General features: G+C 35.6%; 1 protein-coding gene across 1 annotated transcript in view; it reads right to left on the reverse strand.

The window, feature by feature from the left end:
* The window catches only part of LOC127502594 (heparan sulfate glucosamine 3-O-sulfotransferase 5-like), a 32,753-nt gene extending 6,186 nt beyond the window's left edge, over positions 1-26,567 (reverse strand). Inside the window, exons 1-3 of the mRNA XM_051875613.1 lie at positions 25,152-26,567; positions 24,068-24,136; positions 1,791-1,925 (exon numbers count right to left, since the gene is read on the reverse strand). Coding sequence (XP_051731573.1) covers positions 1,791-1,897 — 107 coding nt within the window. The 5' untranslated portion in view covers positions 1,898-1,925; positions 24,068-24,136; positions 25,152-26,567. The remainder of the gene's footprint in view (positions 1-1,790; positions 1,926-24,067; positions 24,137-25,151) is intronic.
* Positions 26,568-26,790: the final 223 nt, after the last annotated feature.

Raw genomic sequence — 26,790 nt, forward strand, 5'->3', positions numbered from 1 at the left:
GCTGTGCACCATTAGCCTAACTACCATGTGTTCATACTGAATTTCGAGCTGGTGTGTTAAGAAAGATAATTTCTGTGTATTCAGTGCATGTATCCTGCTCATCATCATCATCATCCTCAGCAGGCCATGATATTAGTTTGTAATATTGAAGTCAGAAGAATACAGATCATATTTATTTTGCGTTAGCATGAAGCTGCATTTTCACAATATATTAATTACACTTACAAAAACAGTAAAATGCTGCAAATCTTTTTTTTCCCCTTAAACTTGAAAGGCGATTTAACCTTTACAAAGCTTCTCTTGCACATGCAAATTTAATTTACACTTGCAATCTTATGTACTTTCACAAATGATACCCTAGGCTGCGCATGCAAATCTTTTAGGCATCATTTTACCTTCATAGAGATTCTCTCCTCTTTCAGAAGTAATACCGCCCCCTACCATATATCAGTGAAATTCCCATCAATGGTGGGAAAGAGTTAAATGTCCTAATTTAACTAAGGCCTACTCCTGGCTTATGCTGAGCCCTGTCTGGAGAAACCAGCCCTTTATGTTTTACTACTAATTTGTTTTTAATTTCAAATTAATTTAACTTGTACTGTAAAGTTTCCATGAAAACTGCGCAATTTCAGGGCATGTGAGTTCCTGAACATCAGGAATGGTATGCGATATGTTCAGTCTCAAATACTGCTCCGAAGCGGTATCATAGATTGTATGGATCTGACCTGGGGCAGTCGCATTTAGGCCTACTTCCTGGACAGGACCATACACTTGATCCAGACTTTCAATCTTAAAAGTGAATTTGTTCTTTAGTTAGTGTTAGTCGATCTTTGCATTACCAAATAACATTGCGCTACTAGAGTATCTATACAGGTGGCGGCCAATGAGCGCTTAATTTTAGCATGGCAAAATAGACCGTGTGCAGAATTTGTGGCCACATTTGTTGCTGATGACCTGCACCATACATAATTAAAAGTGTAAACCATAAAAGTGTAGACCATTCAGATTCACAAAAGCAATATTTATTTTTTAATATGTAAAACTTTTTAAAGTATCACCAAACTACTGGATGCACTAATAAAATAAGCAAACAATAACTAAATACCATTAAAATAAACAAACAAAAAAAATTAACAATATATCATAAAATAGTATTACATATTAAATACACCACTATAATAATCTAAACAAAAAATGAAATAATCATTAACTATTTCAATATTTATTGTGTGAAAATTATATCATGTTTTATATATTTTTTATATATATTTTTTTAATCACAATCAACAATTTTGACACTAACAATATTTTTCCTCAGAATTTTTATTATTTTATTTTATTTGGCTACCAAAGAGAGAAATGTGTCAATTAAAATGCTTGTGATGACATGATGTGTGATTAAAAACAAAGTAAAATTAAGTTAAATATCACTTGTAAATCTAATAGTTTTATTGTGTAATTTCAAATCAAGCTGCAATTTTTGGAAAACATATAAAAATATTGTTTGTGTATTTAATTTATATTTAGTTTAGGGGTTTATAAGGAGTCAGACTTTTTTTTTTTTTTTTTTTAATTTTTTAAAATGATTTCCATCACAGAGTACATAATTCGAGATGTGGTGAAAATGTGTATGAACAATTGAAAAAATGTGGGATGTTGTTAATGGATTAATTACAAATGTGAAGAGTGTTTAATTTCTAAAAGTACACAGAGCAAAAGGGTTTACTGCTGAATAAACACACATTCATGGGATTTGAGTTTCTCTATAAATGAATGCTACAATACTGTACCTATCTAAAATGCCAACTCTGGCCATCAGAAAGAGAAGGCTCCCGAGCGCCAGGCTACCTAGTACAAAGAACCTCTGCCTCAGCCACTGCTGCTGTGAAAGAAGCATCACCCTCCATCAAACAGCCTTCCCCAGCCTGCATAGAGACACACACATGAACAATATGAACAAGATTCATGTAGACAAATCCTGTCACTTATGCATTGATTAAGAGCCCACTTCCATCAAACTAAAGTCTGCATCATTATTAGTTTACAAACACATACATTACCAAACAGTGTATCAACAGAAGAGAGCTTAATGTTTTTAGCACACAATAAATCATGTCTTACAAGTCATAAAATGTTGCAGTGCCATTACAAAGGATGCACACGCACACACACACGCGCGCGCACACACATTTTTGCAGTAAAATATGCAAAAACCACTAGGCCAGTGTTAAATATTTTGTTCACTTGAGTACTTACAATATCCCAAATGTTTTCAACTATTTGTAAACCGTGAGAAAATGGCAATTTTAACCAAGGCTCTGGGACGTGTGAGGAGTCACCTGTCAATTGCGTCATACCCGCATTAACCCTCGGTCTGCCTAGGTTTCCGGTTTTATTTTGTAGAAACCACGGAAACACCAAAGACACTTTCATATATTACACGTTTTAATAGACAAGGGAACAAGTGTTTTGATATATTTATAGACAGAAAACTAATTGTTGTTATATAGCTAAACACGTTTATTCTTATTGTTTAAATCTAATTTTCTTGATTTTTTGCGAGTACCATGCTTTACCATGCCTCAGAGAAAAACACAGTTTTGTCAAGTAGCTAACATAGCATAATCAGATGCAGCTTTATTTTTAGTAACAGTAATACAGAATTTTCTTCATCATACAATACGTTTTAAAATGAATTGCATGCCATTTATCAACACAAGCCATCCAGCATTTAATATGATATTCTAAAATCGATCTAGCTTACTGCAGTGTGTCTCAAACAAGTGTCTCACAGCAGCCACCGCGCGAACGCACAGAGTAACGTTATAACAATTTTCAACACACTCAGATGTATCTAATATGATAAACAGAGCTGTGTTACCTCATACTCATGACCGGAAAAGCGGAAGCGGCGCCGGCGACTGTGGCATAATAAAAGTTCCGCTGCTCGTGAGGCGTGTGTTGCGCAATTGCTCCAGAGCATACTACATAATACATACAATTGCTTCATACTACAATAACGTTAATAATCGCATCCATGAACATGATTTCTTCCCGAATCCTATCCCTATTCTTTTGCACAGTCCGTTGAGGTGAAGACCACATGTCCCAAGATTCCGCGCTCAAACTTGGCGTCATCATGCTACGCCTTTGTTTTAAATAGGCCTCTAGCAATCTCTAGTGGACAGAAATCCTACATACTGCACCTTTAATATGAACCCTCTGTGAGCTATCCAGATGCGACACCTGAAATGTGCAAAAATTCCTTGATTTTTTTTTTCAACAAAATTCAGAATACTAGAATACAAATCTTGGTTGGTATTTACTCTGAATCAATGCTGTCTCCCAGCTCGTTTTTTTCATTTTGACCCATTGTCTCATTTGTTGGATATGGTCTCTTTAATAAAACCTGCTAATTCTCCCATGGATGTCATACCCTCACAGTTTCTTAAAGATGTTTTTACTTCTGTTGCTACCATTATGCTGGTGATAATGTACAGTTCTCCAAGAAATGGAGTGGTTCCTGCAAGCTTTAAACATGCTGTGGTTCAGCCTTTGCTAAAAAAAAAAAAACATCTTGATCCTACTGTTTTTAATAATTACAGTCCTATTTCAAAATTGTGATTTCTATCCAAAATTTTTTGGAAGGTCAGTATTGATCATTATACGGTTGTTAAGTCTGACATCACGCGGCACTGCTTCCGGGTCCAAACACTATCTCTTACCACAAGTAAACAACAAATGGTGCTAATATACACACACAATGTGGTGTAATACTATCAAAAAATTATAATCATAATCTTTATCTCCGTACCAAAATCCCAGATGGCCAGACAGTGATTCATCTTTTGTAAATCGTTAAAATATTAATGTCTGTGACGCTGTGAGTACGAAGACTGTTGTGTAGACTGTAAGTATTTTAAATGTTTAATTTTAAAATGTTAAATCTTTAATATGAATAAATAGCGCTCATTAATGGCTGTCGAGATGCCTTTCTCAAGTGAAACGAGTCGAGGCTTGGAGCCAGAAATGGCGTTCCTTACGTCATGACTTAACAAGCAAACTGATAAATCATACTCAACAGTGATCACATGAGGCATCCCACAAGGCTCCATTTTGGGCCCCCTGTTATTATATCATTATATGTTTCCTCTAGACTCTATATTCCAGAAGTACATTGTTACTTATTATTGGTATGCTGACGATATGTAACTCTACCTTTCTCTCAGATGTCTGAAATGAATAAAGGTGAATAAGCACGGTCCGTGCGACCTCTATCCTTGCTACAATATTTTTGGAATTAAGTTTTAGTTTTTGAGAGAAGCTTCTTAAGGTTTTACCAGTTTTCATAATGTAAAGCAGTTGAAAACTGCATAGCTTTCATTTGTTTAGTTTGCAGAATTTGGCCATTTCAAAGATCTGGTCTGTCTGTATGAATTTGCATTTGTGGAGCGATCTGAATCTGTGGTTTGTCTCATTTGCAACCGAATTGCTTGAAGACAAATTACAAAGCACTCACATAAACCATGCATTACCAGAAGTTGTATTAATGGTAAGGAGTGTTCAATTTACTCTTATCAATACAATTGTAATCAATATGAGCTGTTAGTAAAGAAGATGCGATATGTGAAATGGCCTTTATTACATTACCCATATTTCAAATGAGAATAATCATGATTAATAGTTTAACAGTTTAACCATTATCCTGCAGCCCTAATCACTCCTGTTCTCACTTCCCTAGCTTGGCTTCCAGTTACTTACAGATATAACTTTAAGGTTCTGATAGATGTTTTGCTATATATCAAGGCTTGCATGGTCTACCAATGGTGATTGGACATTTTGAGATTGCGGAATGCACTTCCATTATAAGTCATGTTGTCCTCTTCCTCACTGCCATATTTAAATCTATGTTGAAGACATTTTTATTCTCTGTAGCCTTTGATGTTGTTTGAAATGTATAAGGTTTTATTAGTATGTTTTATACATGTTTTATCAGTATGTTATGTTCTTTTAACACTTTGCTAATTCTGTTTGATTGGACCAATTATTATATATTTTTTTCTTGACTGTACAATACTTCAGTAGAATATTTATTTTTAAATTGTATAACTGTATAATTAAACTTGAACTTGAACACACACTGAAAATAAGATTATTCACTCACATATTTACATTTTAATTTATTCACTTATGTAGATGTAAATCTACTTAAGTGAATATAAAAAAGATTAATATAAAAAAGCGATTCATCCAGTAACATGCTCTTTTGGGCTCAATGAAGACCAGTTATGTTTTGGATAATTGGTAGAAGTTGCAAATTCAGGAAGACTGTACATGTTAGAAGACTGGCTAGAAGAGCATTGCATTAATTCAGTCTAGAAATGACAAGAGCATGGATCAAGAGAATAAAAAACCTTTGCCATCAATTGACTGACAAAGTGTATAGAAAAAACTATTATTTTACAATTACAGGTTTAAATATACTTTTTTTTTTCATGACATGATTTGTTGGTATATGTTTTTCAGTTTTAACTACTACAAAAACTGAACTTTTCTGTAGATCAGGGGTCTCAAACTCAAATTGGCTGGGGGCCGTTGCTGTGATTGACACCTCATAGGAGGGCCGTTTTAACATTCAAGCATAAGAAAGCACAAAATTTCTGAAAATTTACTTTCCTTTGCATTATTTCTCATTTACTTCAAATTTCATTACTAAAACATTTTTGCCATACTTAACAAAAAATGTAAACAGCAGTGTCTCTATCATTGTCACATACAGTATTAGTTTTTGTAAATGGCCCACGGGCCACGGGCCACGGGCCACGGGCCACGGGCCACGGGCCACGGGCCAGCAGTTTGAGACCACTGCTGTAGATGCTTTTTAACACTTAACCTGACCCCAACCTATTCCTAACCCAAACCACTTCTTATGGATTAGGAACGGCATGAGGGTGAGTAAATTATGGCAGAATTTTCATTTTTGGGTAAACAACAAACTTATGGCAGGTTTGTTTACCAATACTTTTAGCTGTGACCTTAAAACAGTATTGTACTGCTCTTTCCCTTTCCATTATTTTCTTCTCTCCTCCTCACTGTCCATTATCCAGCTGTCCTCATCCTCTCTCCTTTGTGGACAGTTGGGCTAGGAGAGCAAATGTCCTGCCTTTAAGACATGTCCCTGTTTTTCATCTTTAAAGGGTAGATTGTTTTTATGCTCCAAATCTTCCTTGCACTCATTCATCCTGCTGCTATTATTGTTCAGAAGCCTCCACCCACAATATTTACTCTGTTGTGTGCAAGTAATCCTGGTGTCTGAGCTGGCATGTCAATGTACATGAAGCTTTATGGACTCTCTCTCTCAGAATCAACTGCTGTAAAATACAAGGTCATGTACAAATAACTACATAAAACAAAACCTAATATAATATATAATGTAGTTGCAATATGAGCTGCATATCATCTGAAGGTTTTAGATCCAGTCACTGTTCTCCACCGGAGCTGCTCTCATCAGTTTACACAAAGAAAAATAGTACAACGCAGAGGAACCACCGTTACATTCACACTGTCAGGTTTTGGGACTGACAGCCACAATTACTTATAGTTATGAGTCTCGAAATGTCCCGCTCGGCTCTCTCACATTGTATGATATGAGAGACAACTAGATGTCCAGTCCGGTTCTGTTCACACAGTGCATGTTTTCTGTCAATGCGGTTGTGAGCCCTGAAAATTTACCAGTGTGAGTTTGGTTATATATGGTATAATGCATTGTGACCCCCCTAAATAACCGAACTGTGTGTGAACGTAACCATATTAAGGACTCAAATATAGGACTGACTGACAACTGTATTCTACTGCTATATTAATGGAGGTTTAGCTCTAATGTTTTTTTTTTTTTTCATTTCAGTGTTTGCTTTATTTAGGCTTTTGATCCTTGACTTTTTATTTTTTGGCTGCTGAAATAATGCATTTTCAAAAAACATTCACAGTTGCAAAGAAAGCTGAAACAAAATGAGATCTTATAAAGTTGGTTAACTATTGACGGTGATATAATCAACATGAAGTGATGATCATTTCATATTTGCTGGTCTCATCTGAAATCTAATTGATTGTTAGTATGCTGTGCTATTAACACATTTAAATTTTTTGTTACCAACTCTGTGGTACTACAGCATGAGATCCAGCAATGTTGTTGCAATCAGTTATGATGGGGAATTTTAACATCATGTACATAAAAAAAAAAAAAAAAAAAGAAGAAACTTGAGATTTTACACACACAGATGTCAACAATCAACATATAAATCTCAACAATGGTGATAATCAACAAAAAGTTTCATGCCACATAGCATGCTGGAAGCCAGCATAGTAAAAAAAAAAAAAACTCCCAGCATGCATTGTGACATGAATAAATTATGCAGCTGAATTGTTCTAATACTTTCTTTAATTCTTACTATTGGCTTTTATCTTTGCTGTTGTTTTTGTTGTGACTTCAGCAGCTTATGTGATTGTTCTGATCTGTATATCTGAATATTTTGTTGATTGTCACCATTGTTGAGGTTTGTATGATGAGTGTTGATGTCTAAATGTCACAACACTCAGTTCAAAATTCTTGCTCAAAAGATGTAATGTCATTGAGATATTTTCTGTTTTCATTATAATCCTGATACAGTACAGAGATTTTTATAACAGTTTTGTTTGCTATTCAGTATTGTTTCAATCTCTGTGTAAAATACAGAAACACTATGAATAAACAATTTTAAGATACTCTTAAATGTCACAAACTTTTAGCTTCAGATGGTCTGTTTCTTCTTTCAATTTTTTTTTTTTTTTCTGCAGCAATATACAGATGCCTTTAATAAAACATTATTATAAATGTTGAAAGAGAGTCAACTTAAGAAAGGTCAAGGGTCCAACTAACGGAAAAACTAATCACCATAATGGTGTTTGTCATATAGTCCACTGCATAAAAAAGTGAATGAAAATGAGTAATTAAATTCAGACACTGATGTAAATATTGTGTGGATATATATTATAAGGGGATAGGGGGCAATTTCGATTACAGCCAGTGTCACTGTGACTTCAGAGTTGTTCTGATGTTCAGAAATATAGTACTCTTTCTTGCTTGTGTGATATTGTTTCATTATAAATTGCTATTTTTTTCTGAAAAAAAAAGGGAAAAACAGTCAGAAAACAGAAATCTATGATGAGACATAGATGATAGATTGTGTTTGTGTGTGTGTGTGTGTGTGTGTGTGCACGCACGTAAGCACTATAGAGTGGTGCTCATGGTGTAATGGAATAGTATGACCTCATACTCAGATTCTGTATCTGATGGAGCACTTAGCTTATCTTCACAAAAGATGAGTCACACTATTGAACAAAATGACCTGCCGTGGCTTCACATATAAGGTTATAATAGTGCTTGGTTTCATATTTTAAGGGTGAATGACATGCAGCATAGCATGTTTACTGACACTATTACTCCTACAATGTAAACCCCATCATGGGTGTTTTCTACTGTCCACTGACCAATAATAAAGAACTGAATAGCTAATCACATCATAACAGTGAAGCCATGTTGTCATATTGGGATTCCATTTACTGTCTTAATAGGAAATCGTATGATTGGATCAAAGAGTAAGCATTATCCAACCAGTCGGCAGTTTTATATCTGAAGTCTCCCTCTTACAATGTAAAAAACTTAATTACAGTTATTTCAAAAATAATAATGTTGTGGAAAATTTGTGCTTGTAAATAACTTTCGTGTTAATGCAGCTTGTGAAAATTTTAAAATTTAACTGGAATTGTATGTTTTGTAATTATGTATTAACAAAAAGAAGAGGTCACTCACATAAGCAAAAACTTGCCATAACACTGCTGGGTCTCGTGTTTAGTTTTACAGGGCTGGTAGCGCAAATTTAATGTATTGCTGACAACACAGTTACAAGCAGTTACTAGAGTCCAAATGAGATCAATGGATCTGCTATTTTGTGATTATGTAAGTAGCCATCATCACCTGCACTGTAAAAAGTGAACATGTGCAATTGTTGTTTTAAGGAGGTATTTCTACCTGATTCTACTTACAGATTCTAATTTTGTTGTTGTAATTTAACTCATTCAGTTTGATACAACATAAAACAAAAAGCTGTTTTAATTTAACTGAGTTACATTGACCCAACATACAATTTGCATTAAAGCTCAGGATGGACATATTCAACACATGTGCTCCTGCTCCTTACGGATCTACACATTTTACTTCAACAAGAAATTGTGATTTAGTTTTATTAGACATTAAATTGCATCAAAGTGAAAATCACAATTGACAGTGCTACTCTTCACCACAATGGTAACCACAAAATTCAATAACAGAAACTCCTCTAAATGTCCAAATGAACATTCTACATGACGTTCTACAATACGCCATGACGTACAACGTATAGTACGTTATGGCATTGTGTAGTACGTTGCGGAAGTTAGTGCTTTTTGGACTTGAATGTGTATGGCTGTCATGCCGAAAGATCATTATTTTACTTTATAAAGTTTTAAATAAGAATACCTGTCTTACACAAATGCATCGATTCACTTCAGAAGGCCTTTATTAACCCCCTGGAGTCGTATGGATTTATTTTTTTATGGATGGATGCATTTTTTTGTGTTCAGAATTTGGGCAGTCATTCACAACCATTTTAAACCTTGGAGGACTAAGGATATTTTTAAACATATCTCCGATTGTGTCTGAAAGAAGATAGTTTTCACTTTTTGGGTGAACTCCCTTTAATCCCTAAATTTTCTCTCCTAATGCAGTCCCTTGCAAAGCATGCTGGGAACTACAGATCCACTGCCCAGGGCTGTGTTTCTCAAAAGAGTAAATTTATGGATTGTTATTTTTTGTGTTTTTCAGTAAAGGGGAAGATGTTGGTAGTTCATGTTAATGTTTGATGTTCAGTTATGTTGGAGATTTAGAGTTGTTTCTGTTACTGAATTTTGTGGTTACCACTGTGCTGAAGAGTAGTGCTTGTGCTTACGCTCTGGACACAGACTTTTTTTTTTTTTTTTTTTGCTTAAGACTGACACCTACATTGTACATACAGACAAACAATACTATTAATCCAACTGCACTGTACATTGGAAATTTTACTTGAAATGAGTAAATAAAATTGCCTTTAACAAAATTTTTGTTTTTGATTAGTTTATTCAAAAGCTATATTTGGACTTAACAGCAAAAATTTGGTTTTTCCAAAATAAAAATTTAATTTGTACCAAAGTAAAAAAAAAAAAAAAAAAGATTCATGGTCTCTAACAAACAATATTTTAACTTTGTGTGAATGTAACTTGTGTGATGTTCTTAGACAGAAGAACTATTTTGATTGATATTAAATTTTAAAGTTTCAAGAAAATGAACAAATTAACAAACAAATTACAGTAATTTTTTTTAGGTTGGTCCAAAGTATCATTTTTTTCAGTGTGGTCTCTTTTAACTTTGGCTTCCTTTGCCACAACAAATGTGTTTTATAAACAGTTATAGTAGCCACTAGCCAAAAGAAACTAATCTAAAAAGTCAAAGGCAAAAAAACAAACAAAAAAAACACAACATTAAAGCTGCAGTCCGTATAGTATAGTATTTTTTTAAAATGTTACGTATTTAGCCTTATATGTTTCCTCTGTTTTTATATTGTTTGTCAACACACATTACATATTATGTATTTGCATCCACTAATCTTCCATCCATACTGACTAGTGCTGGCTATTTGACAATTCATAATCATTCATAATTATTTTGAGCAAAAGGATTATATAAAATATATAATAAAATTAAATTAAATTATATAAGTGGCCTACATAAAATGACAAAATAAACATTCATCAGTCAGTACTTTTTTTCTTGAGTACATTAAAAATCAAGTACTTTTGTACTTTCACTCAAGTAAAATTGAAAAGGAGCACTAAATACTTTCACTTGAGTAATATTTTATGATATGTATCTGTACTTTTACTCAAGTTCTTGATTTGTGTACTTTGTCCACCACTGCCTTTTACATTCACAAACAGCAATATTACACACTGCATGAAAGACAATATTCAAAAAAGCATAATAGGGGCACTTTAAATATCTCTGTTTTTCATACAATCTGATTGATTTTAATGACTGAAAGGGCACTATGACGAGGGCACTTTACTACACCAGCTCCCCACCACCCCATTCCCACGCCACTGATAGTACCATGTTTTCTGCTGAGTGCAGCATGTAACAGGCAGCACAAATAGGTTTTTAATGTCTGAGACAAAGGAACAGTCAAACACTCTTAGCTAAATGGTCCTCTCTCACATATTGTTTGTCACTGTTTGTCTACATATTAAATTGGGATTGGAGAAAGCTAGAACAGAAACATTCCACACTTCACTCCCTTTAAAAACAACAACCAGGTCACCTCATATAGAATGCAGCCCAGTTACACATCATTATTCACTGGATAATCTGATTGCCAACTCAGTATCGATCTGTAGAATTTTCTTGATCTAATTTCACTCCTCATTATAGATGAGGAGTCCTGTCAAAGAGAGTAATAAAGACAGATTGAACTTCATTAAAAATTGCTGTACATTTACAGTGAAATTGTTTATCTCAAATACTGAACATGATTGCAGATTCCCAGCGAACAGATTTTTGTTATAAGAACGTTCTCCAAAAATTCAGTGTTGGTTCTGGGAATGTAATTTTTTTTTTTTTCTTCAAGTTTTCTTGATGTTAGAGGAATGTGTTTTGAAAGGTATGATGTGCCTTAAACGTTCTTTCCACTAAATTTTGATTAACAATTCAACATTCTTTCAATCATTCAAACACCTGCTCTGAACATGCACTAAAACAAGGAGAAATAAGGACACAAACTACAAATTTCTTCAGTCACAGGCTTAAATAAAATCAACTGAAGATTAAAAAAAAAATCTCTGAAGATCTCAGCAGAGGAGGATTAAAAAACTCCACAAACAGTATTACCAGCTTCACTTATTACTAACCAGGGCCCGTATTTATAAAGCCTCTGAGAATTACTCACAAGAACACTGCTAAGAATTTACTTAAGAGTAAAAAACTTCTTGGCTTAAAGCTGCACTTAAAAGTTAGTTATCTCAGTCGTAATTTAAGTGAAGTGTAGGACTAAATCTTAAGTGTCAGTCTTAGAAATGATTCTCGTCACTTTGCTGTGCCACAAACGGGATTTTGGATGACGACACAGGCATGGACCAATCACTGAATAGATTTTCTCAGATAAATTCACATTGAATGGTGAAATTCCTAAGAGGAGTTTACATTCAACACACATTTGACAATGAAGAATTTTCAAGAGAATATATAATGATATACACATTGGAAATGAAAGATAAACATGTTTTCCACCATGTCTTAATTGCAAATTTTAAACCAGTGTGCTGTTAACTAACTTAGATTTTATGATATAATCAGCCACCATGGATTCCAAAGAAATCTGAACTGGCGGGAGGAAGAAGCGCTACTGCTTGCTGAATTAGTCAAACAGTTCACTCCAACATTAACCAGCGCTGACAAAGATGATGCCTGCTCTGTCCAAACGATACCATTTGATTAACTGCTCATCGTTAAACATTTCAAAAACATTCTTGCTCCCCTGAAAGATTCACGCATGTCTCTGTCTCCTCAGTGCCATCACAAGCCCCTACTGGCAACTCCTAACCATTTGAGAGACCTCTCGAGCTGTCTTAAATAACTGGGAGTGTAAGAGCGATTCTTAGCTTTAAGAAATTTAATAACTTGCTTTTATACTTAAGTTTAAAAGTAGGAGTAAATTTCATGAATTCTCAGCACTTCAGACTAAAATGGCACTTTGAGAAACTTGATAAATACCGGCCCTGATAGACTTTATTTCTGTCAGACGACTACAGCAGTTGAGATTAACAGGGGTTTCAATGTTGATATTTGGTTGAAAATGTTTTGTTTGGGGTCACCATCATGGAGATTAGTGTTTGCTTTAGTTGGGCTCTTGACCCTTGACTTTTGTTAGCTTTTTTTTTCTTCAGCAATTGAGGTGTTTTCAGAAAGCGTTTCTGCATTGATAACTAACATGGCTGCTGTAATTGTCAAAAGACTGCATAAAAGCGGCTTAAACAACTGCTTTTTCTGCAGTCTTGCTTACTTTTGGACTTGAAGCATTTATTTATTTATTTTTTGAGAAGTAGTCAACCAATTTGATAAACATCATTTGTAACACTGAAGTGATTTGTGTAAGATTGTCTAAAGCTATTTGAAAGTTAAGATGCTGAGACAAATTTAGACATCAGCACTCATCATACAAACCTCAACAATGGTGACAATCAAAAAATTAATCTGCATAATTTATTTATGCTGCAGTGCATGCTGGGAGCCATGAATGTGTTTTGTATGCTGGCATGAAGCATGTCACCATTATGTTTTATTGTGCTGAATGTTGATGTCTGTACAAACGGTGTATAAATGGAACAAAACCTGTTTTAAACAGAAAAACAACGACAGTGTTTTTTGTACACTCACAGACATCAATATTCAGCATCTGAAATGCAACAATGGTGTTACAAATGATCTTTATCACTTGCAATCAGCTGAGCTTCATACTTTTCAACAAAGCTTCAATTCCATAAATCAGCAATTACAGAAAAAGCAGTTGTTTAAACCACTTTAATGCAGTGTTCTGACTACTGCAACAGACATGTTGATCTGCTGTAACAATACAGAAATGTTTTCTGAAAACAATGGCAAAAATAAACAACTTAACAAAAACCAAAAGCCCAACTAAATGGGTGCCCAACTACTATCTGGGGTGTGTTTCCCATACAACGACGTAACTCGCTGCTACGCTACCATAGTATGAGCCATCGTTGAACATATTAACTAGCTAGTCACAACTGTTTCCCAAAACCATATTGTCGCAAACATGTCGTTCAGCCACGTTGGTGAATGATGTCACGCAGGTGGTGAGTAATAACTTCTTTGAATCCGTTTGAGACTGAATTATTGCTAGATTTTTTGCTATAAATTACAGACATGGCATCTGAGGACTAATTCTCATTTTTCTCAGTTATTTTGCTTTATTTACAGATTCAATCATAGGCTTATTCTTACATACCAGAGCACGTACGAACATCTGCACTCTTCAAAAACGGTGCTTTAAATCTCTTGACAAACTAAAATATGTAAATGACATTTGTATATATTCAAAATAAGAGATATACATTGTACTTAATGTCAGCTTGCTTATTTTGCTCAAGATAAGGAAAACTATGCTTCTAACTACAGCTAGACTAAAAACGCATCTCTTTACCCTGGCATACACATAACACATTATCAACTGATATTTTCAAATCCGTTAAAGGATTGTTAGGCTGCATAAATTAGGTCAGCCAGAACCGGGAACACTTCCTATAATACCAGATGTACTCGTTACATCAGAATAAGAATGGCATCTACGCTAATATTAGTCTCTCTGTTTATCCTGAGGTTTACCCTAGTCAGCCGGATCCGGGCCGTATCCAGGTGAGATTGAGGACGTGCGCCTAGACACGACGACAACACAGCTCTGAAGTGTCAGCAGAGATTGTGCCAACTAGATCATCCCCTGTGAAGTCCTCACCGACACGACAGCCAGTGGCACAGATCCTCAACAAACCGTCCCATACCGGCGTGATGAATACGATCCTCAACTAGATGGAACTGGAATAAATACTTTGACTGTTGCGATCCCAATCGGACTTATGAAAGCTGCCTGGATCATAATCATGCACTGTTCGCTGTTGGCCAGAGGAGAACTGGCCCCCCGACTGAGCCTGGTTTCTCCCAAGGTTTTTGTTCTCCATTTTAACACCTGGGCCCGTATGTATAAAGCCGCTCAGAGTAAAATTTTAGTCTTAAGTGTGTCAAAATTCTAAGAATGACGTAATTTTACTCTTATTCTTAGACTTAAGAATAAGTGTGATTCATAAAGGTTCCTAAGTGTCAAGACTAGGTCTTAGCTCCTAAATTATTTAGGAGAGCTGGAGAGGTCTCTTAACCCAGTTAAGAGTAACAAGATGGCAGCAAAGAAGAGGAGACACACACTTTCCAATGAAGATCTGTGGCCTGTTGCATGAAGCTAGTTGAACAAACTCTGAGTTTCAGAGTAGGTTTGCAGTTGACAAATCCAGATAAATCCAACCTGGTTTAGATCAGGTTCAACTGTTGCACAACGCTCAGTATAAACTTTCTCTGTCAACTCAGGTTTAATCCAGAATTTGCAAAGCCCGTGCACCTGAAAGTCTGACACGTGCGGCAAACAGCCAATCACACGGAACAAGGAGAACGTCAGTTTGATTCACTTCTCACGAGAGAGCCGCGCAATTCATGTCGCTTCCGAAGATTAAGAGATCGTTATGAAAAATATGAAATAAAACGCATTTACAAAGCAGGAATAAACACTGCTGCTGCAGCGAAAGTTTGAGAAGGCAGCTGAAAGAAAATATCTGACTATATCAATGCATGTGAATCAAACAAATAGACCAAATAATTAATATAGTTTCACAAAGAGCTCAAAAGAATACATGTAAGCTTAATCTGTTTAAAAGCTTTAAATATTATGCATGTATTACATTTATTTTAATTTAAAAGCAAAGTTTAATATTGTCAATTAATATAATCAGCCTAATTATATGAATATGTCATGAATTATTCATAATTTTAATTTATTTAATATAAATATAATGAATAATTAACAGCAAATGTTGAGAAATTTTGTCTCTAAAATGTTTTCACTATAAACTGGTTTAATTTGGAGCGAGAGATACAGGAGGAGTGGCTTTATTGCATCAGATACATGTCACTTTACTCACAGCTGATTGGTCGAGTTTGGGTTTGCGATCTCTAACCCAGAATAGTACATAGCCTGTACTATGAAGCCGGATTCACTGGCTAGCCAGGTAAGTTTCAGATTAGTTTGCACCAATCCTGGGTTTTAGGTACCATGAAAGTGACTTGGCTTTTAGCGGTGTTCATCACCATAGTAACTTACGCTCCACAGCTAACCTGCTCTGTGGCTCCGTTATGTTCTGGATAAGATATCTCAAACTGAAATTGGACCAATCAGATGTGAGCAAAGTGATACTGACACATCCAACGCAATAAAGTCACGCCCCCAGTTTCACTTCCTCCAAATTAAAGGTCACTATATAGTAAAAACAAATATTTAAAGATGAAATTGTCTGGCTTTAATGATAATTAGAATTATTTTATATTATATTATTATATTATCTATATTATTACTAACCCATTACACACAAGCAATTTTAGTTTAACAGTTATTATTAAGCATTTAGTTTAAATGAATATTAATATATACAGATCATATGTAATATAAATAAGCTGTAGAATCAATAGATAACTCTTTAAAAATGACTACGTGACCTTACATGTTTGAGTCTCTATTGCTATATATTATCAAGTCAAGTCAAGTCACCTTTATTTATATAGCGCTTTTTACAATGTAGATTGTGTCAAAGCAGCTTTACATTGATAGCTGGTACATTATTTGGCTGCACAGCAGCTCTTAAAGAATAGTGTCAATGCAGGCAGATCAAAGCACTGTTGAATATCAAATGTCAAGTCAAATGTCAAGTGTCCCCAAGCCAAAGACGACAGCGGCAAGGAACCTAAACTCCATCAGGTGACATCAGGTGGCAGACAAGTGGCAAATAGGTGTTTAAATGGAGAAAAAACCTTGGGAGAAACCAGGCTTAGTCGGGGGACCAGTTCTCCTCTGGCCAACAGTGCTTTGTTACGATTCAGGTAGCTATCATAAGTCAGACAGGATCGCAACATTCAAAGTATTTATTCCAGTTCCATCCAATTGAGGATCGTATTCATCACGGCGGTATGGACGGTTGTTGAGGAACTGTGTCGTGCCTGTCGTGTCGATGAGGCCCTCACAGTGGATGATCTAGTTGACTCAATCTCTGCTGATACTTCAGGGCTGCAATGTGGTTGTGTCAAGGCGCAGGTCCTTGGTCTCACCTGGATACGGCCCGGATCCGGTTGACTACGGTGAACCTCAGGATAACCAGAAAGACTAATATTAGCGTAGATGCCATTCTTCTTCTGATGTAACGAGTACATCAGGTGTTATAGGAAGTGTTCCCGGTTCCGGCTGACCTAATTTATGCAGCCTAATAATCCTTTTTTGAAAAGGATTATTAATCAGCCTAATAATCCTCAGATTTGAAAATATAAATTGGTAATGTGTTATGTGTATGCCAGGTTAAAGAAATGCGTTTTTAGTCTAGATTTAAACTGACAGAGTGTGTCTGCTTCCCGAACAATGCTAGGAAGATTCTTCCAGAGTTTAGGTGCCAAATAGGAGAAGGATCTACCGCCTGCGGTTGATTTTGATATTCTAGGTATTATCAGCTGGCCTGAATTCTGGGATCGCAATAGACGTGAAGGACTATAATGAATTAAAAGCTCGCTCAGGTACTGGGGAGCTAAACCATTTAGTGCTTTGTAAGTAATTAGCAAGATTTTAAAATCTATACGATGTTTAACAGGAAGCCAATGCAGTGTTGACAGAACTGGGCTAATATGGTCATACTTCCTAGTTCTAGTAAGAACTCTAGCTGCTGCATTTTGTACGAGCTGTAGTTTGTTTAACAGGCGAGCGGAACAACCACCCAGTAGAGCGCACCAAAAATTAGAATCTCTGTTTTTTCTGAATTTAGTAGTAGGAAATTACTGGTCATCCAATTTTTTATATCAGCTATGCATTCTGTTAATTTTGTGAATTGGTAAGTTTCGTCAGGGCGCGAAGAAATATAGAGCTGAGTATCATCAGCGTAACAGTGAAAACTAACGGCATGCTTCCTAATGATATCTCCCAAGGGTAGCATGTACAGAGTGAACAGCAACGGTCCTAGTACTATACAAGCAACTAGATAAACTAACTTCACAAGTTTCACTTGCACTGATAGAGCAAGATCATTTCTTTTATTTTTCCTTTTTCATGGACAAGTATTTTCTTTAGTGTAAATGCGTTTAAATTCTTCATTTTCTTCAATCTCTTAACCTTCAGCAAAAGAGTTTTGAATCACGCTGTCTCTCTCACGAGAAGTGAATCAGAGTTTCTCTCTGTTGCAAGGCATGTGATTGGCTGTTCACCACTGATGTCACGCATTCATGTGCACACGCTCCACAAACTCAGGATCAAAGCCTGAGTTGACAGAGATAGTTGATGATCAGCATCATGGTACCAACAAAGCCGGATTGGAGTGGTTTGGTTTTGTCAACTCGAAACTCATCCTATAACCCTGAGTTTGTTTAACTACCATCATGGTACAGGCCCCAGGTTAGCTGTGTAACGTCAGTTACCATAGCAACAAACCCCGCTAAAAACCAATCCACCTTCATAAACCCGAAAAACCAGAGTTTGCTCAAACTAATCTTGAACTTACCTGGGTAGAAACTGAAACCGGCTTTGTGCAACAGGCCAATGATGTATTGGAGTTATATGATGACATGGAGTTGATAAAATTATATAAACTTGATTGTCAATTCTTTTCGTAACTGACCTAATAAGAAATGTAATAACTTTAAATAAATGTAATACATTTAATAAATATTACTTAAACAATAATTAATGTTTAATGCATTTTAATACATTTAAAAGTGTTGTATGCGATTTCTCAAATTCGTTGTTGAACACTGTTAATATTTGAAATCAACCCAAACCCACCCCTCTCTTCATTGCACCGCCTCCAAAAATTATACTCCAATACTAATCACCCTGCTCCAAGTCGGTCTCGAACCCTGGCCCGATCACTGCTGGCACGTGAGGCGAGTGCATTAACAATGACGTTAAACACCTCATTCTCTAACGGTCATCAGTGTGCTGTAGTTTAACTGCACAACTCTTACTATTTGGCCACTGTTACACACGCAATACGAGAGTGGATGTCTCTTTATCACAGCTGATGCGCAACAAAATGCTTCACGAAAAATAAAGCGCAGATGATGAACGAATGACAAGGAAGCACAAAAAATGAACGTACAGTACACAAGAGTGAATACAAACAAGAGTTTGTTGTTAATCGCCAACAGAACAGCAGCTCCAGACAATCAAAACCCAGTCTTACTTAACATTACATGATAAGGAATCAAAGCAGCCTCCTCGTCTGTTTTCAGGCCTTCCTGCTTAGCTCTCTCCAGCGTTGGAAAACTTTTCTAATATTAATGCGGTCCTAAAGCGCTTGCCCAGTCATAAACCTTCATTCCAGTGATATTCTTTTGAGCTCTTTAGTTTTGTGTAAACTTACCACACCAAACATAGTGGCCAAAATTGATGTGCAAAGGTTTTTTTTTTTTTTTTTTTTTTTTTAAATGACACTACAATTTTGCTTAAACCATCAAAATATGAGGAAAATATTTTATGTTTATATTTATATTATTTAAATGTTTTAAAATATGAAATGGACTACAACATAATCAGGTTTTAATATTTAATCGGTTCTCTCTTGTTTTTGCACGTGTTCATAATTACTTTGCATGACAGCCTGGCCAAAAATAATTTGAAATAATTTGAAATTTCATTTCATTATCACACATGAAACAATTGACTCCAAGCACAGCTACACGATATGCTTACATCTTTTAACACATTTTAAAAAATATTTGAATTAAGGTTGAAGATGTCAATTTTCATATGGCTGGACATCACCTTTGGCCACTACTCTATGGCAGTTCACTGACTTTCCAACTGACGATCAAACCATGCGGCAAAAGCAAGCCACTTTTATGTTGACTGTGGGCTTCCCTGGAGTTGTTGGAGCCATTGATGGAACTCATGTTCACATCATTACTCTAACTGTAAATGAGGAGACAAATATCAATAGAAAAAGATTCCACACCATCAATACTAATTTGTGATCATTTTGCACAATGCAAAGCTATTTTTAAAATAAATTAAAATATTAAAACATTTCAGTGTCTTTTTCAATGATTTTTTTTTTTATAATAACATTAAATTATCGGTGTTGTGCTGCTGTGACTTCACCCTTGCAGACTCGCTATTGGCTGATTCAGAGGTTGAGGACAGCCATTTTGAGTTGACATCATTGTAGTCTTTACTTCACAACACTTAAGTGCGACTTCAGTCAGCACTTAAGAATCAGTCTTATACTTTACTAAAAGTTGCTTTTAGCTTCTTTATAAAAGTCTCCTACTCTTAGAAAAGTCCTACTCTTTACTACGGGCCCTGTTTGCCACCTGATATCACCTGTTGGAGTTTGGGTTCCTTGACGCCATCGCCTTTGGCTTGCTTAGTTGGGGACACTTGACATTTGATATTCAACAGTGTTTTGATCTGCCTGCATTGACACCATTGTATGTGAACTGAACTGAGCTGGATGATGACATCACTGTTTACTCCAGTGCTGATATAGATAAATTAACTAAATTAATAACTATTGATTCTTACAACGGAATGAATCAATACTGAATTTACTTAAGCTGGACAATGACACCATTTTCTTTAAGAGCTGCTGTGCAGCCAAAAATTATATACCAATAATTATCACTGTAAAGCTGCTTTGACACAATCTGCATTGTAAAAAGCGCTATATAAATAAAGGTGAACTTGCGATGTTAGTTGGATAACGATGCTTCTGGGAAATGCACCCCTGGTTAGTAATAAGTGAAGCTGGTAATGCTGTTTGTGGAATTGTTTATTCAGAGATTTAATGTTATTTATCTTCTGTTGATTTCATCTTAGGCTGGCCACACACTTGAAGATTTTAAGCCCGATTTACAACCCCGAATGATCTGGTCCAAAAATGTGGTGGTAATGTGGTGTCATTACGATTATTTAACTGCTCTCGATTGAGACAGAATATCCCTGATCTCAAATCGTAAATATCAAACATGTTTGATATCTGAAATCACTAAAGGAAAGAGGAACAAGAAGAACAGGAAAAAACAAAACAAAGAGATGAGCAGAAATACTGTAGTTAATTGTGACGTTCTGTTGGTGATTAGTGTTTCCTTTAGTTGGGCACTTGGCCATTGACTCTTTATGGTAGATTTCCTCTTTGCAATTGTAACATTGTAAAAAAAAAAAAAAAAAAAAAAAACATTTGTTGTGGCAAAAGAAGACAAGGTAAAATGATATCAGGTGATATTTACTTCTTTTTTTAATGGTCATAAAGTATGTTACACTACGGCTGGATTTAATTGTTCAGTAAGATTTGCCGCTTGCAGTCGGGGAACAGTTGAAAACAAATAAAGTTGGACATGTTCTGTTTCCATGTTCGTGCAACATTTGCATATTTTATCACCGATTACCTGGATTAGATGCAATATTTGACACTGATGTTTCAGATGTTTTCATGTGGCAACAAAAACACCTTTCATTCAATATTATGTACTGCTTAATACAGCGCTTGTTGTAACAAGAAACAAGAACTTCATTAACATTAGCCTATACTATTTAAAAACAAATAAAGTGGGGTCTATATTTTTATCAGTTTTATTTTGATAAACATGACACAATATAACATTGTGACCATCAACAAGGTGTCAGAATAAACAAGAAACACACATTATTGTTGTCATCAGGTGAATCCAGCTAATCGTGAAACAGCTGTGTCGTCATCAGAACTCATGCAGTCTCTGTGTTTTCTAGTTGCTTTTGCAATACTTTGATACTAGAGCATAGTATCCAACAACATAATACGAACGAACGGAACTCAACAGTGGTGACAATCAACAAAAAAAAGATTGTATTCATGTTGTATTGTTCAGAGTTTATCGGTGTATGTGGATGGTTTGTTGATTATCACCATTGATAAATTCTTTGAAAACACTCTAAAAGCACTGCAATTGCTAAAGAGAATGTAACAAAACTCAAGGCCAAGTGGTTAACTAAAGGAAACCTTTATTACTGTAATGGTGATTTTAAACAAAACACTCAACAAAACATCTACTACTACAGCGACAGCTCTTAATTCTAAATAAGAACTCCTGTTTTTGAAGTTGTTTAATCATCCTCTGGAAAGATCTTGAGAGATTCAATTTGTTAATTTATTTGCAGTTATAGTTGTTGTGTTTTTGCTGGTCTTCTTTTCTTCTGTTCTTTCCTTCAGCAGTTCTGCTTGTTAACAGCAAATGTCATGCTCAATCAGCACTACAGTGAATTTACGTTATTCATTCACTGCAACAATGCTCCAGTGTTATTTTCACTCTCTGAAGAATATGAACACTGAGCATTTTGTGTACTGTTTTATGACTTACGAGTAAAATAAAATTTGTGGTGAACATTACTTGAAGATACTCACTCTAGACTCACTCTTTTTTTCTAGAAGATGTGATGCATCATATGTGAATTTAGTGGCTGTTGTGTGTAAAGTTGTCTCTACCCATGCCACTGTAAGAAATGTAAATGATTACAACTGTAATTGTTTTGAAGTCACCAAAATGGTGATTAGTGTTTCATTTGCTTGGGATTTGGGACCTTGTGGCCCGGTTTCACAGACAGGGCTTAGCCTAAGCCAGGATTAGGCCTTAGTTTAATTAGGACATTTAAGTAGCTTTTATCAACATACCCTAGAAAAAAAAAAAAAAACATTACTTGTATGCATCTTGAGACAAAACAATGGCTCTGACATATTTTAAGATATATCAGTGCAAGTTACTTTTAATTAAAACAGCTCAAACATGCATTTTAGTCTAGGACTAGCTTAAGCCTTGTCTGTGAAACCGAGGGTGTATGTTCATATTTAAACATCTGTTCTAACCAAGTCAGAGTGTGACAAATTAATACTTATGTTAAAACAACAACAAGCTAGAAGATAAAACAAGATAGTTGGCTGATTTTGAAGGGTTAGTTCACCCAAAAATGAAAATTCTGACATTAATTACTCACCCTCATGTCCTTTTTAAACCCGTATGACGTTTGTTCATCTTCAGAACACGTATGATTTTTTTTTTTTTTTTTATGAAATCTGAGAGATTTTAGACCCTATGCAACTGCAGAAGCTCCAAAAGAGGTTTGCACTCGCGAGTCATTCAGGTTCGGTTGAGCTTTTGTTTATGTTTGCAGATCAATGTTTATATGTGAGTAAAAGCCTAAATTAAATCTGTTCATCATAAAAAGCGATCAAATCTCTTCAGAAAATCTGGACCATCACCATTTATCACCACTCATTTCATGGTTTAGTTTTATGATCTCTTTATGAACTTTTTGAAGCATAAAATTTGCGATTGCATCGTAGGCTGTCTATAGAGGAACAAAAAGCTATCCGATTTCATCAAAATGATCTTCATTTGAGTTCCAAAGATGAACAAAAGTCTTACAGTAGAGCTGCACGATTAATCGTAAAAAGATCGCGATCTCGATTCAAGCACCCACGCAATCCTACTTTATTAATGACAACGATTCTCCCTTGTCTATTAAACCTTTGACAAATTCATACCGGAACGTTCAAATCTGTGTTCGTGCTGCCAGAGCCAGAGAGAGCCGTTTTGAATCAAACATTAGTTGTTTCTGTGTTACAAATATTCACATTATCACAGAAGTAGTGAGATATAAGTTTTAAGTTATTAAACACCGATGTCTACTATAGCGATCAAAATAGTGCCTATTGAAACGAACTTGGCACGTCAAATAACGGTTGTATCAATTACATCTAATTCCACTAGGTGGCGACAACTGACTGTTAAAAAATGTATTTGTCATTGAATCGTTCATTCAAAAGATTCGTTCAAAAACACTGATTCATCCAGCAATGAAACAAATATTAATGAGTCATTGAATTAATTCAAAACCATTTTTTAAATAATTCATTCAGACATTTTCTAGCAATTAGAGTCAGCAATTTATATTTTGTCAAAACCTCTAGTAAATTACATGTTATTTTGTTTGGTTGTATATAATCGTGATCTCTATTTAAAACTAAAAAATCATGATTCTCATTTTATCCAGAATCGTGCAGCTCTATCTTACAGGTTTGGAACGTCATGAGGGTGAGTAATTCTGTGAAGCTCGTAAAAACTTACCGTACATTAGACGTATTCTTCACGCACTCAGAGGGACCCACAGAAACGATTGACGCTTATGTCGCAGACCTGAAAAGATAAAGCAAAAGACTGTCACGATCAATTAAGAGGCAGACTGCTGAGAGAGGCAGACCTCTCACTTGAAAAAGCAATCGACATCTGCAGGGCCAGTGAGATTACATCAAGTGAGATAAAAGCACTGAACGATAAGATGAAGGTACACAGAGTCAACGCAGTAAAGCCAAAGAAAGCGAGATGGTAAAGCGATCAGAGTGTGCTGACAAAAAAGAAATTCAGCAAATGTGGCAACAAGCATGAATACAGAAACTGTCCTGCCTTTGGGAAAACATGTAATAACTGTCAAAAGATAAATCACTTCGCTAAAATGTGCACTTCCGAGAGCCATGAGTCAGAGTAAAAGGATGCACGCAATTGAACAGAGCGAGGATGTGTTCATTGGAAGAGTACACCAAAAGCAGGTCAACAATATAAAATATAACAGCAATCAGGTGTTTTTAAATCTCATCTGAGATGAGCAGAGTTGGGGGTGAAGCATTAGCTTACAAGTAACGTGCATTACGTGATAAGATTACTTTTTTGATGTAACTGCAAATTACAATCTAATACCACAAATACATTTATTTACAGCCAAAAAAGTTACTGCAGATTAAGTATTTTTTTGAAGAACAGCAGTCACAGTAATAGTATTACAACTGTGTAGACAGATGATTAATTTCCTCCCAATCTAAAATCAATGCTTGGTAAATTTACTAATGATATGTGCAACTGTAACATGAAAACCAGTGCATACACTTTTTATTTAGGTGTCCACTGTAGTGACCGCTATGCATTATGTCTTCATTAGTTTACAGTCTCCGTTTAACTGTCCTATCTTTTATAAGATAAGAACTGTTAAACAATAGAAGTAAACAGTATGCGAAGAAAGTAGGCTATTATAGTGTTTGATTTTAAATTATTAGTGGCAAACACTATAATACTTTCTCATTTACCGTCAGCATTCAAAAAATAGCATAATTTCAACAAGTCTTTGAATAGGCTACCTAATTAATGTGATTTCACAAACCTTGCAGACTTAGTCGAATCCAGCTGTGATAGCTTCTGAAGTGTTTGTAGACTAAACTAAATCGTCCTTGGGATATGGCTATCTAGTGAAAGCGCAGGTGGCGATGATGGATCAGTCAGTGTTCCAGTATAAGCATCACTGTCCCCCCTCCAAAGTGTTTCGGACAGGTTACATTTCAGCTGGTCGACATGTAAACGTCAATACAAGAGTCACACACAACGGCTAACACAATCATATGGGGGAAACTAACGCTCTTCTGCAATCGTAAAGTCGTTTGTTACTCTGTCAATCGCCAGATGAACTAATTTCTTCCCCGAGACTGCGTTAAAAAGCGCTTTCTTCTTGACCCAAGAATAAACGTAAAAGTCTCACGTGTTCTCGTTTAAAGACACTTTGTCTGTGGGGAAGAGTGTTCTGGGTGCGCCCACCGAATCCATCAGCTAATTACAGAGGAGCGAGGAGCTGGCTGCTGGGCGTGCGCGCGACACGGGATGAGCTCCAGCCTAGCTCAACATAAGGACGGAAGATGGCCGGGAAACATGCGTTAAGGCGGCGTCCCAGTAGCTGATTCAGAACAACTAGATTGTGGTCAAAGCCAACTGGCTGTTTTTAGTGAGATCGCGCCTTCTTCTGTCGGAGGTCCGTTACAACACGAATAAAAAAGGGAACATGGCAAAGGACAGTTCACTGCACTACCTGCACCACTCAGTCTATTTAGTACAGACTTAAAAAAAAAAAAAAAAAAACATACTTACTAAACATTATTTTTTACAATTCAATCATAATCCTTACACTTTGAAATTTGCCTTACCGATATGTTGAAAATACACTAACAATACTTTAATATTATATTCAGTGAGCACATGGCTTGTATTACACATAGGCTACTAGCCTGTAAATCCATATTTAACAATCGTTGTGATGCTAGAAGAGAATGGGCTTCCCCAGTCTTGTTCCTCTCAATGTTTTTTTCCCCCTCCACCACCTAAACATAAACTTTCTTGCCACATTGACCAGTCATAAAAGTTCTTACTGAAAATCAACAGAGGTTTAGCTCTAATTAATGTGATCTTTTTTTTTTTTTTTTTTAATTTTATGATTGCTTCCTGGCTCTTGACCCTTGACATTTGATTTTTGGTAATGTAATCTTCAAAGTGGATTTATTTCATTGATCTAATCCAAAAATCACTGGTTATAAATGCATTGTGCCATGTTTAAACTTTACATTACTAATCAATCATGTGATGCTACAACTGTGTTGTAGCAAGTTAACCAAATATTCAAAAGAAAATGAATATGAAACTCAACAAAGTGACAATCAATGAAAAGCTTCTAGACACACTGTATGCTGGGTGCCAGCATAATAAAAGGAATTAATAGTGACCTGGACCACTATTTTAAAGTGAAAAAGACATTTTTTTTTTCTTTTCAGTTTAAAATAATGGTCCAGATCAGTGGTCTTCACTATTATTTTCATGAGAGCCACACTGATAGGATAAGTCAATAGGAGAGCCACTTTTACTGCAAAGTTTCAAAAGTTACATCCAGTCATAAATAACATCCCAGATAGCAAGAACATTTGGGCTGATACTTTGACTGTTGTGATCCCAATCGGACTTATGATAGCTGCCTGAATCAT

This window comes from Ctenopharyngodon idella, chromosome 20 (genome assembly GCF_019924925.1).
Source record: "Ctenopharyngodon idella isolate HZGC_01 chromosome 20, HZGC01, whole genome shotgun sequence".
NCBI lineage: Eukaryota > Metazoa > Chordata > Actinopteri > Cypriniformes > Xenocyprididae > Ctenopharyngodon > Ctenopharyngodon idella.